At 35.4% G+C, this 16331-nt stretch overlaps 1 protein-coding gene and 1 pseudogene across 6 annotated transcripts in view; one reads left to right on the forward strand and one right to left on the reverse strand.

Moving 5' to 3' along the window:
* DIAPH2 (diaphanous related formin 2) overlaps positions 1–16331 on the forward strand; it is a 949436-nt gene that overhangs the window by 739221 nt on the left and 193884 nt on the right. For all 6 annotated transcript variants that reach the window (XM_073885915.1, XM_025876973.2, XM_073885914.1 and 3 more), the window contains one exon: positions 9719–9854. In XM_073885915.1, coding sequence (XP_073742016.1) covers positions 9719–9854 — 136 coding nt within the window. The remainder of the gene's footprint in view (positions 1–9718; positions 9855–16331) is intronic.
* LOC112828212 (G-protein-signaling modulator 2 pseudogene) lies at positions 7221–9430 on the reverse strand (annotated as a pseudogene).

Genomic DNA, 16331 nt, shown 5'->3' on the forward strand with positions numbered 1-16331 from the left:
GACCAATATCCCTGATGAACATGGATGCAAAAATTCTCACCAAAATACTAGCCAACAGGATCCAACAGTACATTAAAAGGATTATTCACCACGACCAAGTGGGATTTATTCCTGGGCTGTAGGGTTGGTTCAGTTTCCGCAAATCAATCAATGTGATACAATACATTAATAAAAGAAAGAACAAGAACCATATGATCCTCCCAATAGATGCAGGAAAAACATTTGACAAAGTACAACAGCCTTTCTTGATCAAAACTCTTCAGAGTATAGGGATAGAGGGTACATACCTCAATATCATAAAAGCCATCTATGAAACACCCACAGCGAATATCAATCTCAATGGGGAAAAACTGAGAGCTTTCCCCATAAGCAGGAACACGGCAGGCATATCCACTATCACCACTGCTATTCAACATAGTATTAGAAGTCCTAGCCATAGCAATCAGACAACAAAAAGAAATAAAAGGCATCCAAATCGGCAAAGAAGAAGTCAAACTCTCACTCTTCGCAGATGATATGATACTTTATGTGGAAAACCCAAAAGACTCCACCCAAAAACTGCTAGAAGTCATACAGGAATTCAGTAAAGTGGCAGGATATAAAATCAATGCACAGAAATCAGTGACATATGTATACACCAACAGCAAGACAAAAGGAAGAGAAATTAAGGAGTTGATCCCATTTACAATTGCACCCAAAACCCTAAGATACTTAGTAATAAATCTACACATGCCATTTCAAATTGTGCAGTTTTTCTGTTGTTAAATCTATTCCTGAAATACTTAAGATGTAAACTGATGGGCCATTATTTGGTCTGCTTCATCATTTACTAGATCTATATTCATGTCTTCTTAGTAGTGTCAGTTGCAAGCCCCCCTTTTGTATAGAAATTTAACCTATTCACATAGGCCAAATTTCTCCACTGGTAATTCTTTAATAATTATTTTTTTTAAAGATTTTATTTATTTATTTGAGAGAGAGAATGAGATAGAGAGAGAGAGCACAAGAGGGGGGAGTCAGAGGGAGAAGCAGACTCCCTGCTGAGCAAGGAGCCCGATGTGGGACTTGATCCCCGGACTCCAGGATCATGACCTGAGCCGAAGGCATTTGCTTAACCAACTGAGCCACCCAGGCTCCCTCTTTAATAATAATTATTGACTTATTTTCTTCTACGTCCAATTGTGTCAGTGTAGACTTTTATATAAACTTTTTACGTTTTACGCTATTTTAAAGAAACAAAGAGGAAAGAATTATATGGAGATTGCTACAGAAATAGTATATGATTCAAGTCCATGAGACATATAATGCCTATCAGTGATCTGTATCAACATTTCTGTTCTCAAATATGACTTGAATTTGGGCTCTTTTTATGCTTTTATAATCATTGTATTTTCATTAGATGATCTTAGTCCATGAGAGGGTGCTTATAAAAAAAATCAACAGTCTTGGAAATAAGTTTGCCAGATTTATCAAACAAAAATACTGGATGCCCAGTTAAATCCTAATTTCATATAAACCATGAATAATTTTTTAGTATCAGTGTGTCACAAATATTACATGACTTTTTTAGTAAGTATATCCCAATGCCTACTTAGATATTGTGTGGGATATACTTAAACTGAAAATTATACATGGTTCATCTGATATTAAAATTAAACTTTAACTGAACATCTTGTATTTTATCTGGCAGCTCTACTTGGAAGACATCATGGTAGCATAAGTGATCATATGTGGTTTTGCTACTTAATAGCTATGTAGCGAGCCTTGAGCATCTCACTTAAACTACCTGAGCCTAAGTTTTATCACCTGCAAAATAAGAACAAATAATAGTTACTGTGCAGATTTTCTATGAAGATTCAAAATTATTTACCTAAAACATCTGGCACATAATAAATTTCCATTGAGGTATAGCTGTTATTATCAGAACAAGGAAAAATTACAAATGCAAGTTATCATTTTTTTCATTTTTATAATAAATGAACAGCACTCAGCAGCAAAACAACCCTTTAGATTGATAACAGAAGAGTCTACCCAGATGTTGGTAACTATTTACTAGATCAGAGATTTGACCAGTAATAAAATATACATAAGCATTAACCTCCCTTCTGTCCCCTACTATTTACCTCCTCTTACGTTATTTACCAAAGATCATACAACTTGTTATATCAGAGCCTGAATAAATATTGCCTTTTCACATTGTCTTTTTTTCTAAGTTGTAATTTTATTTAAATCCTGTCTTTCTCAAACATCTTTATTTTATTTTATTTTATTTTTATTAAATATAATTTACACATAAGTTTACGTATAAAGTTTACCATTTTGAAGTATACAATTTAGTGTTTTTTTAATATACTCACAAGGTTGTTCAACCATCCCCACTATCTACTTCCAGAACATTTTCATTACCCCCGGAAAGAATCCTCATACTCATCAACAGGTACTCCCCATTCTCCCCTCTCCCATCCCCTGGCAATCACTAATCTACTTTCTGTCTGTATGGATTTGCCTGTTCTGGACAGTACCATACCATATGTGGCCTTTTGTGTCTGACTTCTTTCACTTAGCAGAATATTTTAAGGTCATCCATGTTGCAGCATATATTAGTACTTCATTCTTTTTATGGTTGAATGCATTCCATTATATGGATATATACCACATTTTGTTTATCCATTTATCAATTGATGGACATTTGGGTTGTTTCTCCTTATTGGCTATTAGGAGTAATGCTGCTATGAACATTCTTCTGCAACCTTTTGTATAAATGTGTGTTCTTTTTTCTCTTGGATATATATCTAGGAGTAGAATTGCTGGGTCATATTGTAACTGTATGTTTAGGATTTTGAGGAATAGCCAGACTATTTTCCAAAATGACTCACCATTTTACACTCATGCCAGCAATGCAGAGAGTTCCAATTTCTCCAATCCTCACTTGTTATTATCTGGGTTTTTCCCTTCCTTCCTTTATTTTTAATTGTAGCAGTCCTAGAGGGCATGAAGTGGTACCTCATTGTGATTTTGATTTTTAGTTCAGTAAGGATTAACAATGTCTAACATCTTTTTGTGTTTTTATTGGATATATATATATATATATTTGAATAAATACTGATATATAACTATAATATATATCTTTGAATAAGTAAATATTCAAATCCTTTGCCCATTTTTAATTAGGTTATTTGTCTTTTTATTGTTGAGTTGGAAGACCTTTTACATATCCTTATCAGATACGTGATTTACAAATATTTTCTCCCATTCTGTGGATTATTTCTTCACTTTCTTGACAGGGTCCTTTGATGGATAAAAAGTTTTCAGTTTCAATGAAGTCTTACTAATCTGTTCTTTTCTTTGGTTGCTTGTACTTTTGGTATCATATCCACATTGTCTTTTCTTCCTTGAAGAATAAAAGAAACATTAAACCAGGAGTAAAGAGACAGGACTTCTATTCCCAGATACGCAATTACATAAATGTGTGACCTTAAGCCATTATTTAAACTCATTTGGAACTGAGTTTCCACATGTTTGAAAAAAAGCTGGGTTCATCAGAGCAGATAGTTTGTACTTTTTCATGAATAAATTATCTCTGTAAAACACCCTACGTTAGTACTTCTCCACCTGCCTAACATTTGGCAATCTCTGGAGACATTTTTGGTTGTCACAACCAGGAAGGGGTGCTACTGGCATCTAGTGAGTAGAGGTCAGAGGTGCTGCTAAACATCTAACAACGCACAGGATGGCTCCCACAGCAAAGAATGATACCAGCCAAAAACGATACTAGTACTCAGGTTGAGAAACACTACAATTAAGGTTCTGTTATTCCAGTTTATTTTAAGTGGTAGTCTTTGATTTTGTCTGTAGGAGCCAGATGGTTTTGTGCTCTTAGCCTTATACTAGAGCTACTGGCCTGATGGAGGCTAAAAGAAGGGGGAGGTATCAATAATTCTTGCAAGTCAGGAGATATTTTTGATAATGTTTTCAGGACTTTTAAAAAGTATTGTGTCTTTTATTATGAAGAAAACAATTTTCAATATAGATATCTCTAGGAAAAGACTTGTAGATGTATTCTTGTTATTGAGTCTTCAGGTCACGATCCCGGGGTCCCGGGATTGAGTCCTGTGTTGGGCTTCTTGCTCAGCGGGGAGCCTGCTTCTCCCTCTCCCTGCTGCTCCCCCTGCTTGTTCTCTGTCTCTCTTTCTCTCTGACAAATAAATAAATTATTTTTAAAGGATAAGAACTACATGATCCTTTCAATAGATGCAGAAAAAGCACTTAACAAGGTACAACATCCATTCATGATAAAAACCGTCAACAAATAGGTTTAATAGGAACCGACCTCAACATCATAAAGGCTATATATGGAAAAGCCACGGCTAATATCATCCTCAATGGGGGAGAAACTGAGAGCTTTTCCTCTATGGTCAGGAACAAGACAGGGATGTCCACTTTAACCACTGTTATTGAACATAGTAGTGGAAGTCCTAGCTTCAGTAGTCAGACAACAAAAAAAAATAAAAGGCATCCAAATTGGCAAGGAAGAAGTCAGACTTTTGCTAATTTGCAGATAACATGATACTGTATTTGGAAAACCTGAAAGACTCCACCAAAAATTGCTAGAACCATAAACTAATTCAGTAACATTACAGGATACAAAGTCAATGTACAGAAATATGTTGCATTTCTATACACCAATAATGAACCAGCAGAAAGAGAAACTAAGGAATCAGTCCCATTTACAATTGCACCCAAAGCAATAATACACCTAGGCATAAATCTAACCAAAGAGGTGAAAGATCTGTACTCTGAAAACTATGAGACACTGATGAAAGAAGTTGAAGAGGACACAAAGAAATAGAAAAATATTCCACGCTCATGGATTGGAAGAACAAATATTGTTAAAATGTCTATACTACCCAAGGCAATCTACACATTTAATGTAATCCCTATCAAAGTGCCACTAGCATTTTTTACAGAGCTAGAACAAACAATCCTCAAATTTGTATAGAACCACAAAACACCCTGAATAGCCAAAGCAACCTTGAAGAAGAAAAGCAAACCTAGAGGCATTACAATTCTGGACTTCAAGTTATATTACAAAGCGGTAGTCTTCAAAACATTATGGTACTGGCACAAAAACAGACACATAGATCAATGGAACAGAACAGAAAACCCAGAAATGAACCCACAACTCTATGGTCAACTAATCTTTGACAAAGCAGGAAAGAATATCCAGTGGGAAAACGACAGTCTCTTCAACAAATGGTGTTGGGAAAACTGGACAGCAACATGCAGAAAAATGAAACTGGACCACTGTCTTACACCATACACAAAAATAAATTCAGAATGGATGAAAGACCTAAATGTGAGACAGGAAACCATCAAAACCCTAGAGGAGAGCACAGGCAGTAACCTCTTTGACATCAGCTGTAGCAACTTCTTTCTAGATATGTCTCCTGAGGCAAGGGAAATGAAAGCAAAAATTAACTCTTTGGACTTCATCAAAATAAAAAGCTTCTGCACAGTGAAGGAAACAGTCAACAAAACTAAAAGGCAACCTATGGAGTGGGAGAAAATATTTGCAAATGACCTATCTGATAAAGGTTTAGTATCCAAAATATAAAAAGACCTTATAAAACTCAACACCCCAAAACTGAATAATCCAATTAAAAATGGGCAGAAAACATGAATAGAAATTTTTCCAAAGAAGACATACAGATGGCTAACAGACATATGAAAAGATGCCCAACATCACTCATCATCAGGGAAATACAAATCAAAACTATAATGAGATATCACCTCACACCTGTCAGAATGGCTAAAATCAACAGTACAGGAAACAGCAGGTATTGGCGAGGATGTGGAGAAAGTGAAATGGTTGCACTAATGGTTGGAATGCAAACTGCTACAGCCACTGTGGAAAACAATATGGAAGTTCCTCAGAAAGTTAAAAATAGAACTAACTACCCTATGATGCAGCAATTGCACTACTAGGTATTTACCCAAAGAATACTAATTCAAAGGAATACATACAAACCTATGTTTATGGCAGCATTATCTACAATAGCTAAATTATGGAAACAACCCAATGTCCATTGATTGATGAATGGATAAAGAAGAAGTGATTATATATATAGACACACACACACACGTACGCACACACCATGGAATATTAGCCATCAAAAAGAATGAAATCTTGCCATTTGCAATGATATGGGTAGAACTAGAGAATATTATGTTAAGTGAAATAAGTCAGTGAGAGAAAGACAAATACCATATGATTTCACTCATATGTGGAATTTAAGAAATGAAACAAATGAAGAAAGGGGGAAAAAAGGAGTGAGGCAAACCAGGAAACTCTTAACTATGGAGAACAATCTGAGGGTTGCTGGAGGGAAGGTGGGGGGTGGGTTAAATAGGTGATGGGGATTAAGGAGTGCACTTGCTGATGAGATGAGCATGGGGTTTTGTATGCAAGTGTTGAATCATTATATTGTATGCCTGAAAATGATATATAGTGTATGGTAACTAACTAGAATTTAAATAAAAACTTAAAAAAATAAAGTCTGAGTTATTTCCAATTATTTTTCAAGAAGGTCTGCGTTAGAATTGTTTCTCTCAAAAGTATATACATGGACCTTGAAGCTGCTATAATATTTCCCATCTCTCAGCACCCACATGCATGTGTATGTATATACAATTTTTTAAAGGGCCCAAAACATGCTGAAAGTTTAAGAGTTTTTATAATGGCTTCGAACTAGTAACATACTGAAAATATGACTTTCTTAACAGAAAAAAGATCTAGATTTTTTTAATGAGACTAACTTTTTTTACACATTGGTCACATATGTTTTTACTAAACAGCAGAATTTCTCACTACATCCATGGTTCAGTATAAAAAAATCCCATTGTCAATTAAGATTTAAAAAAAATTATCTCAGCAAGAGGATTAAATTCTAGTCTAGATTCATTTATCTTCCTACTTTACAAACTCTAGGTAAAGGAATCTAACAAGTTGCCAAAGAACACAATCCTGAGCCTTAATCACAAAAGTTGATGAAGCACCTTTTATAAGACCCCTCCACCCTGCAACAAGTGGGTATCCAGAGGAATGTTAATACCATACTACTAAAGGTTAAATATTTACATCATTTTAGAACATTTTAAGCTGTATTACAGTGCTATAATTTCTCCTCTTAAGGAAAAATAGATTGAATTTCCCTGCAGTGTTCTGAAAGGAAATAAGGTCGTTTTTAAAAAATATATCCATAATAACTAGTGGTTTGCTTATTTTTTTCCTGTATTTTTAAATTCCAACAAAGCATTACTTTGCAAAAGGTCCTTCAGTTCAAATTCAGTGTCTCTATTTTGATCTCTTTGTAAAAGAACTCTCTGTTCATCCATTCTTTCTGCCTGAGAATGTAAAATCAAGTTAAAAAAGTCCTCATCTGGTACTGTTGGTCCCTTTGTGGCAGCAGGTGGTGGAGCACATCTTTGGTCATCTAATCTGGACCCTTGACATTTTACAAGGATACCAAAGAAGTCTTCATCAGGCTCTTTGTTGTCATTAGTCATCAGGTGGCCAAGGGCAGACTTATTGTTATTTTGTGTCAGATGAAGCCCTGGCAAATTACTGAAACTGGCCCTCTGGTCATCAAGACGGCGGCTCTGTGAGCTGGCAAGGTCTAAAAACTCATCCGTGTTGGGGGATACCATGGAAACAGATGATATTTTTAGCATCACTCTAGGGGGAGTGGAAGAAGCTGCAGTTGAAGCTGGCCCACAGCTCTGTTCTTGTAAGCAGCACCTCTGATCATCCATCCGATTGCTCTGAAATCGGCTTACCAGGTCAAAGAACCCTTCATCTCCAATAGTATTTGTACTGACATTTCTCTGAGAATTTGGAATTCGGTGATCAATGGAATTACTGGCATCTTGGAGAATTTTAGTGGAGGAATTAGTTTTGCATTTTTTCCCCTTCAATCTGTTGACAAAGAGCAGCTTCGCAGAAGGTTTGGCAATAAGAGGCTTTTGTTTAGCAAGAATTTCACTGTTCTAGTTCTGTACCTTTTCTGGTGTTAACTTCATAAGTTCCATGTTTTCCATACTATGTCGGCGTCCGAACTTGAGGCATGCACCATGCAAACTGTTACCAATTTCAATATTTTCAGATATTATTGAATTATTTGTGCTGTAGCTCAGACCAAGAACAATTTGAAGACCTGAGAGATTTAGTCGTGTTGTTAGTTCACCACTTCTATTCCCAGCCTCTCTTGAAATTTCCAAGTGCTTCTCAGCAAAATGCATTGCTTGGTCATGATTCCCTAGAGCGGTGTATGCATTTCCTAAGCTCCAATGTGCTCTTCCTTCACCAATTCTATCATTTAGCTCTTGATCAATTGCCAAGTGCTTCAGATGATAATCAATGGCCTTTTCGTAGTCCTGAAGCAAAGTATATGTGTTTCCAAGACTATAACAAGACTGTGCTTCAACAGCTCTGTCTTTAAGCTGTCAAGCCAATAGTAGTCTTTTTGTAGTATTCAGAGGCAGTTTCAAATTCACCAAGAAATATATATGCATTTCCAAGGTTGCTGTATGCTCTTCTTTCAGCTGCTTTATGTCCAGATTCTTTTGCAATACGGAGACGCTGCTCATGAGCTATAATCGCATCCCTGAAGTTGCCAAGGAGGTAATGTGTATTTCCAAGATTTCCAAAGGCACGTCCTTGGGCTGCTCGATCACCCAAAGCAGTCATTAGTGATAGGTTTTCCTCATAATAATCCACAGCTGCCTGAAGGGCATTTCTCACTTCTTCTGGAAATTCTCCTATGTCCTGAGGACCAGGGCAGCCAAAACTTTTCCCTTTGGCGTGATACGCATTTCCAAGATCGTAAAGTGCTCTTGCTTCTTCCACCTCGTCATTAAGCTCTCTAGAAATATCTAGGTGTTGCTGACAACAAACTACAGCTTCATCAAAATTCCCAAGAACTTTTACAGTGTTTCCCAGATTACTACTAGCTTTGGTTTCCCCCAGCTGGTCTCCAATAGTCCTTGCAAGAGTTAAATCATGATGATGATATTCTAATGCTTTGGCATAATCATGCAAATAGAAATAAGCATTGCCCAGCTGGCTGTAAATAGCACTGAGTGTTTTTAGGTCTTCAGTTCCAACTTGAACTAAAGCTTCAAAAAAGGACACACCAGCACTGCAATCTCCTGATTTACACAGACGTTCCCCTTCCAAGGCCAGTTCTAGGCAAGAAGCTTCCATTCTGTAACAAACATGAAAAGAATAGTCTTCCCTCATGCTTATCAAATTTTCCTCCATTGAGTCATATTATAAGCTGAGTAAAATATGAAATTATTTTATTTAGTGCCAATCCAGTTCTTTACAATGTAGAATTGTTGTAGAACATTGTCTGGTTAGTATATTAATGAGTTGGTGTTAATACATCCTAAGCTCCTGCTTCTTCTTTATTAATAATGAAAGGAGGTCAATGTCAGACAGCTTAAAGGTTCAAAATGTGTCCCAAATCCTTGCATCTCTGGCCCTTTCAGCAGCACTTCAGCAACATTTCTCTGGTGGGCCGGCGAGTCCCGGGAGTGCGGTGGCCATGACAGAGCTGCAGCAGTGGCCGCCTCCTGTATATATAATTTTAAAATGGTACAGCTTCTACAACATATAAGTAATGGAAGGATTTGTGTTTAACTTTGTTTATATATACAGGAAGCAGTGAAAGAAAACAACAAGAGAAAAGAAATGGAAGAGAAGACTAAGAGGGCAAAGCTTGCAAAAGAGAAAGCTGAACAAGAAAAGTTAGAACGCCAGAAGAAAAAGAAACAACTCATTGATATAAACAAAGGTATGAAGTACTTTCAATTTCTTAAAGATATATAAAGTACAAAATAATTTAACTTAATTGATTTTGGATTATAATGTAAATGTGCTCTTGGTAGAAAACTCACAATATTATTAGTTATTTGTGTCATATTTCTCTCATAATATTATCTCTATTTCTTATCACCCTACACTGAGCGCTCAGGATTTTTGAGAACCAGTGCAGGGTAATATATTGTTGAAATGGTCTCTTTCCCTTCATATATTTTATCAAATTATATCATATTATGTTCTGGGTGATGCAGTGGTGAGGAAAGAAGAGGGTGAGATGAAAAGAGAAAAACTGGTAAGGGGAGATGAGCCCTCTGGCTCTAATTTCATTTTGTTGACACATGTCTGTTGACAATGCAGTAATAACAGTTTTCCTTGGGGCCTTGAACATTTCAAGTCATAATAGATATTGACAGCGCTAGTATAAGAAGAAAAAAAAATAGAGACATCTTATTCAACTGTGAGCCTAAGAACAAAGATGCTGTATGTCCACATAGTGTAAGGTAAGTTGTTTTCTTTGTTAACAAGAGTGATTGTATATTAAAAGTGAGTGTTTGGTTTTATTTTGTTTTCTTTTTAAAGAAGAGAACAATAAATAAAGTGATTGGCACCAGGTAGCTGCACTCTGATTCAATTTAAGAAAAATTAAGAAAAAGCATAGCCTTTGCCACTGAGGGGTATAGAATTTAAAAACGAAACAAAATCTGTAGATACAAGAAATACAAGTTACAAGAGAACATGATTAATATGGGTCACCTATTTCTTAATATAATTACAGTAAAAATTGTAAGCACTGGGTAATGTTGACCATGTGCCAAGCACTGTTCTAAGACTTTGACATGTTTTAAGTCAATTAATCCTCCTAACATAAGAAGTAGATACTGTTATTACCTCATACAGGTGAGGAGAACCTCAAATTAAAGAACTTGCTGAGGATCACACAAATACCAAGTACAACATCAAGATTAGAACCAAAGTAGTCTGGCTAGAGAATCTTTGCACTTATAAATGCTGTTGTCAAGTAATAATAACTAACAGCAGTTACTAATGTGTAGCACTTACTGTGTACCAGGAACTGTTGTAGGAGTTTGACATATATAAACACATTTAATCCTCATAAAATGCTATTAGGAAAGGGCTACTATCTCATTTTAAGATGAGGAAACTGAGGCACAGAGAAGTTAAGTAACTTACTCAACTTCACAAAGACAGTAAGAGGTAGAATCTAGGCAGTCTGTGGCCAGATTCAATTATTAATTATTTAATTTGATTATAACTTTTAATTATAATTATTAACCATTATCAATTATTCTGTAGTAATGTCTCTTAATAGCTAACTTTCTGAAATGATATCTGTACCATTAAGTTTATTCTTTATGCCTTTAAAATATATAAAAATTTTTAGGAATCCACTATAGTTTATCTTTTCTACCCAGGAAATAAAAATAATATCATTCTAAAAGAAGAAAATAAGTTAACAACTAAGGCTAAAAAGAGTAGCATCAACATAATTTAGCAAACAGACTTCATAATTAGGATCAAAAGAATTGGTCCTGACTGAAGATACTCAATTAGGAAAATCACTGGAGTATGCATGGCAGTGGGTATTTGTAGGAAGTTCTTACTTAAAAGATGATGGAGTCAGTAGAATAGTACTAGAAGTTACTCCCTTTTGTGCATGGACCATTAGTGAGATAAGAGTATGGGAGAAGTAGGGGACAGATTGTGCATTCTCAGGCTAAGGGCTTTACCCTGAAAGCTGTGGGAAGCCCATGAGTATTTCTAAATGGGAAATTGATGTGCTCACATAGATTTCTTAGAAAGATCATTTTGACAGAAGCATAGGGAATGGATTGGAAAGAGAAGAGCCTGTGACAACAGAAGTTATAAAGTTATTATCATAGTCCTGACGAGAGATGATGGTGGCTTGATTTAATGCAGTGGTAGTGAGGTTAGAGAAGTTACCAATTTAAGAGGTATATATGAGTTCTATAGGATGTGGATATATAGAGACAGATTTATTTAAAGGAATTGACTCATGATTATGGAAACTGGCAAATCCAAAACCTGCAGAGTAGGGTGTCAGGATGGACCCAGGGAAGGGCCAGTCTGAAGATAGTTGGCTTGCAGAATTCCTTCTCACTCAGGAGAGGTCAGCCTTTTTATCTATTCATGCCTTCAGCTGATTGGATGAGGCCCACCCACATTGTGGAGAGCAATCTGCTTTACTCAAAATCCACTGATTTTTTTATTCTAGTTTTTATTTCTTTTTTTTAGTTTTATTTTATTATGTTATGTTAATCACTGACTTAAATGTTAATCTCATCCAAAAACACCCTCACAGAAACATCCAGAATAATGTTTGAATAATTATCTAGGCACTGTGGCCCAGCGAAGTTGACACATAAAATTAACCATTACCAGAGGGGTATTAAGTGGTAGAAATGACTGACCCTGCTGATTGAATAGATGTGGGAATTGAGGATAGGAGGCATTAAAGAAGGTGATACCCTTCATAAAGAAAAAAATTCAGGAATAGAGCAGATTCCATCAGGAAGGTTACAATGATTAGTGTCATTTTGAACATGTTTCATTTTCAGACCTTTTGGAAAGATGGGAAATGTCTAAGTAGCCATTGTATATCATTTGCATATGAAACTCAGGAAAGAGGTTTGGACTAGACAGACAGACTTGAGAATCATTGGTTTTTGATGATTAAAGTTAGGGTATATTAATTTGCTAGGGCTTCTGTAACAAAGTACCACAAACTAGGTAGCTTAGAATAATAGAAATTTATTGTTTCATAGTTCTAGAGAAGAGAAGTCTGCAATCAAGATGTAGGAAGGGCCACGTTTTTTCTGATGATGCTAGGGAAGGATTTGTTCCAGCCTCTCTCCTACCTTCTGGTAGTTCCTTGGTTTATAGCAGCAAAACTTCAGTCTTCACGTGCCATTATCCCTGTGTGCATGTCTGTCTCTTCACATGGTATTCTTTTTATTAGCACACCAGTCATATCGGATTAGGGGGTCCAACCTACTCCAGTATGACCTCACCCTAATTGACAATTCAACCTATAACATATGAGTTTGAATGAGATCACCAGGGTAAAGTTCAGGTTCTGAGATTCTGAAAGTATTTGGTCTCAGAACCCATTTACACTTTTAAAAATTATTGTGGACCCCAAATACCTTTTGCTTATTTGGGTAATATATATTGACATTTATCATGCTGGAATTAAAACAGACATAATAAAATTATATAAGATAAATCATTTGAAAACTTTTTATTTACTAGTTCTATTAAAATAACAGAGTAAACCTACTACATGCTAAAAACATCTTTTTATGAAAAGTAGCTTTATATTCTAACCTCCTGCCCCCCAAAAATATTAGTAAGAAGAGAAAGCTATAGTGTTGTAAATTTCTTCCGAGTCTGGCTTGATAAAAGCTTGATTCTCATACTGTTTTTACATTCAATCTAATGCAGTATCATTTGTCATGTGGCTTCTGGAAAACACCATAAATTCATGAAAGAATGAGAGAGAAAAAGGCAAAAAAGTATCACTATTCTTATGAAGATAGTTTTTACCTTGCATATCTGAAGTGATCTCAGAGACCCACAAGTCCCAAGACCATACTTTGAAAATCTCTGGAGTAAATAATGAAAAGAGCAAGCAATTAAGAAAGAGTCTAATGAGTTTTATGGCAAGAACATAATCTTGCCCCCATACTGCATTGCACCCTTCCCTCTCCCCAAGTATTTACTCAACCTTTCACTATTTCCCTAAAAATATACCTGTAATAGAAAGAAAAAAGAAAGAAAGAACCTATTTTGATTATGTCTCTGGTATATATTTTCATTTCCCAAGATTTGATCAATTATCCCTTCAAATATCATTAAAGCGATAGTATGAAGATCTAAATAAGCTTTTATGCAAATGCTTAGCTGAGTGATCTGAATATGAAAGACACACTTTAACATAGGATTTATCTTTTGTGTATTGTTAACCATATCTCTAACTTAGAGATCAAAGAGTAAACTTTACCATTAGGTTCTTGATTTGTGGCCCATATGTTGCAAATACCTTGTTACTATTATTATTATTATTGTAATATTATTTTAAATTTAAAAGTATGTGTGTGTTAGTACTTATAAATATGTTTCAAAAAGAGATACTTCCATTGGAATCGTGTAGCCTTAAGAAAATGAGAAGAAAGAATAAGAACAGAGTCGGGTAGTTAGGGGTCAAGATGGAACTCAGTGAGTTTCTCAGACAGTATCTTATAAAAAATGCTATTGTTAACTAGGTAGAAATCAATTGCAGACACTTTGAGGGCCTTGGGGAAAGTGTGGTCAGGCTACATAAAATATGAATCCACAGGTGACATGAGAATGAGGTGCAGTCAGAAAGTGATTAAGAGAACTTTAAATGTGTCTAACTTGAATAGTATCATCCACTTTCCAGTAAAAGAATTGTAATCTTCCTTTCCCCTGAGCGATGATGTCAAATATTTGATTGCCATTTTAAGATATGTATTATATAGAGCATAGAGGTATTTCGTGCACATGTGATTAGAGATACATACCATTAGAACCAGAGGGTCCTACCCATAACAATAGTAGTGAAGCAGAGTCCCTTGGGTAAAGAAAGTCACTTGAAAATTACCAACAACTTTAAAAACACATACTCTTTCTGTAGTTTCTATTTCATACCAACTTAGCAAAATTGCAAGCCTCTCCCTTTTAGAAAATATCCCATGATCCCATATAGCTAATAAGTAATAATAGTAAGTTATATTTATCTGACATGCAAAATTATATATATTCATCAAAAAGAAATATTTTAGAATTTAATTTAATTCAGAAGAATAAGAGGATAAAGCAAACACAACAGATTATTTATGTTATCTAGATGTGATCAGCTGAACTCAGAATTAAGAGGGCATATCATGGAAACCAAGCAGCTAGAGAATTATATCTTTCATGTGAAATCCATAAAAAAAAAATCCCGTGTTTTAAGCCTCCATTTTGAGAAAATTAGAGATCAGAAAGCAAGGGCCGTGATAAGAATTTATATTTTTTTAATTGTAAAGGAGAAAAAAGGCATGATTATATGTTAAAGAGAGTTATTTTGCAAACATTGAAATGAAAAACTAAAAAGTTATTTTAACTCTGTGCATTTAAAAGAGCTAGAAGATCAGTTCTAGCTCTGCCATCTTCTAGATTTATGACCTTGTTATTTTCCTTCATCTCTTCATGCCTCAATTACCTCATCTGTAAATGTAGGATAATGACATTTACCTCCCATCATTAAAATTAAATGAGATAATTAAGTACAGTACATAACACAGGGCCTAGAATATACTTGTTGTTGCTGCTGCTAAGAGTTGTTTTGAGTTCATTGCAGAATCTGAAGAAAATTCAAGATATAGTCCCTATCCTTAAGAATTTTGTCGGAGAATTTTACAATTTTGTCAGAGAAATGTGTAACAGAGGAAAATCTGTTTTCCCACTCCCCATCTGAGGTTATTTGGCTGGGGCCCTGTAAATTAGACTGACTAAAAATAGATTAACAAAAGAAAAATAGATTTATTAAAGTGGGATACTTTATTAATGTGGCATACATGTGGGAGCACTCAGTGATGGGGAACTCAAAGGAATGGTTAAAACTTGGGCTTATGTGGCATCTTAACAAAAGATTAATAAATTTTTATAAATGTTTAGGTAAGACAAAGGAAAAGGACTTTGAGTTTCTAGGGCAGCAAATTTTAAAAAGGTAAATATATGAGGAACTAATGGAAGATAAGGGCTAGTTAATAAAATTTGTTATATAGGTTCTTCTGGTGCTATTTCTGGACTGATGAGGGTCTATTTAGAGTTGTCTCTGGTGATTAACTTATGTTCTTCCTGGTAAAGAGGGAAAGATGGACATTTTACAAATTTACGTCCTGCTTTTAGGCAAGTAGGGGGAAGACAGAGAGCTTTTCTTGTTTCTGCTTTTCTCAGTTGCCTTCAGCTCAAAATAATCCTTATGCCAAAGTGGCATATTTTGGAGTGACATATTCTACTACGCTTCAGATAAAAGAAAGCTGAACCAACCAGCAAATAATGTACTAATATATAATAGAGATTATCTAGAAATATCTAAAAGAATTCAGTGGAGTCTAGTAAAATGACAGAAGGTTTTGCAGAAAAGGCTAAGTATAGTCTCAATGTATCATTTTAACTAGATGCTGAAGGATGAGTAATACCTGCCTAAGCAGAGGCAAAACTATTCAGATAAATGGAATAACATCATCATGCATCAGCAATAGTGCATGTCAGCAAATGAGGCAGCAGGCTTCATGTATGATATGTTCAGTGGCCCACAGGAAGGTACATCAAAATGATTAAGAGGATATGTCCTATATTCAAGTCCCAGATCCACAACTGACTAGCCATATAATCTCTG

The sequence above is a fragment of the Callorhinus ursinus genome, unplaced genomic scaffold (genome assembly GCF_003265705.2).
Source record: "Callorhinus ursinus isolate GAN/ISIS: 27379988/994484 unplaced genomic scaffold, GSC_fseal_2.0 scaffold67, whole genome shotgun sequence".
Taxonomy (NCBI): domain Eukaryota; kingdom Metazoa; phylum Chordata; class Mammalia; order Carnivora; family Otariidae; genus Callorhinus; species Callorhinus ursinus.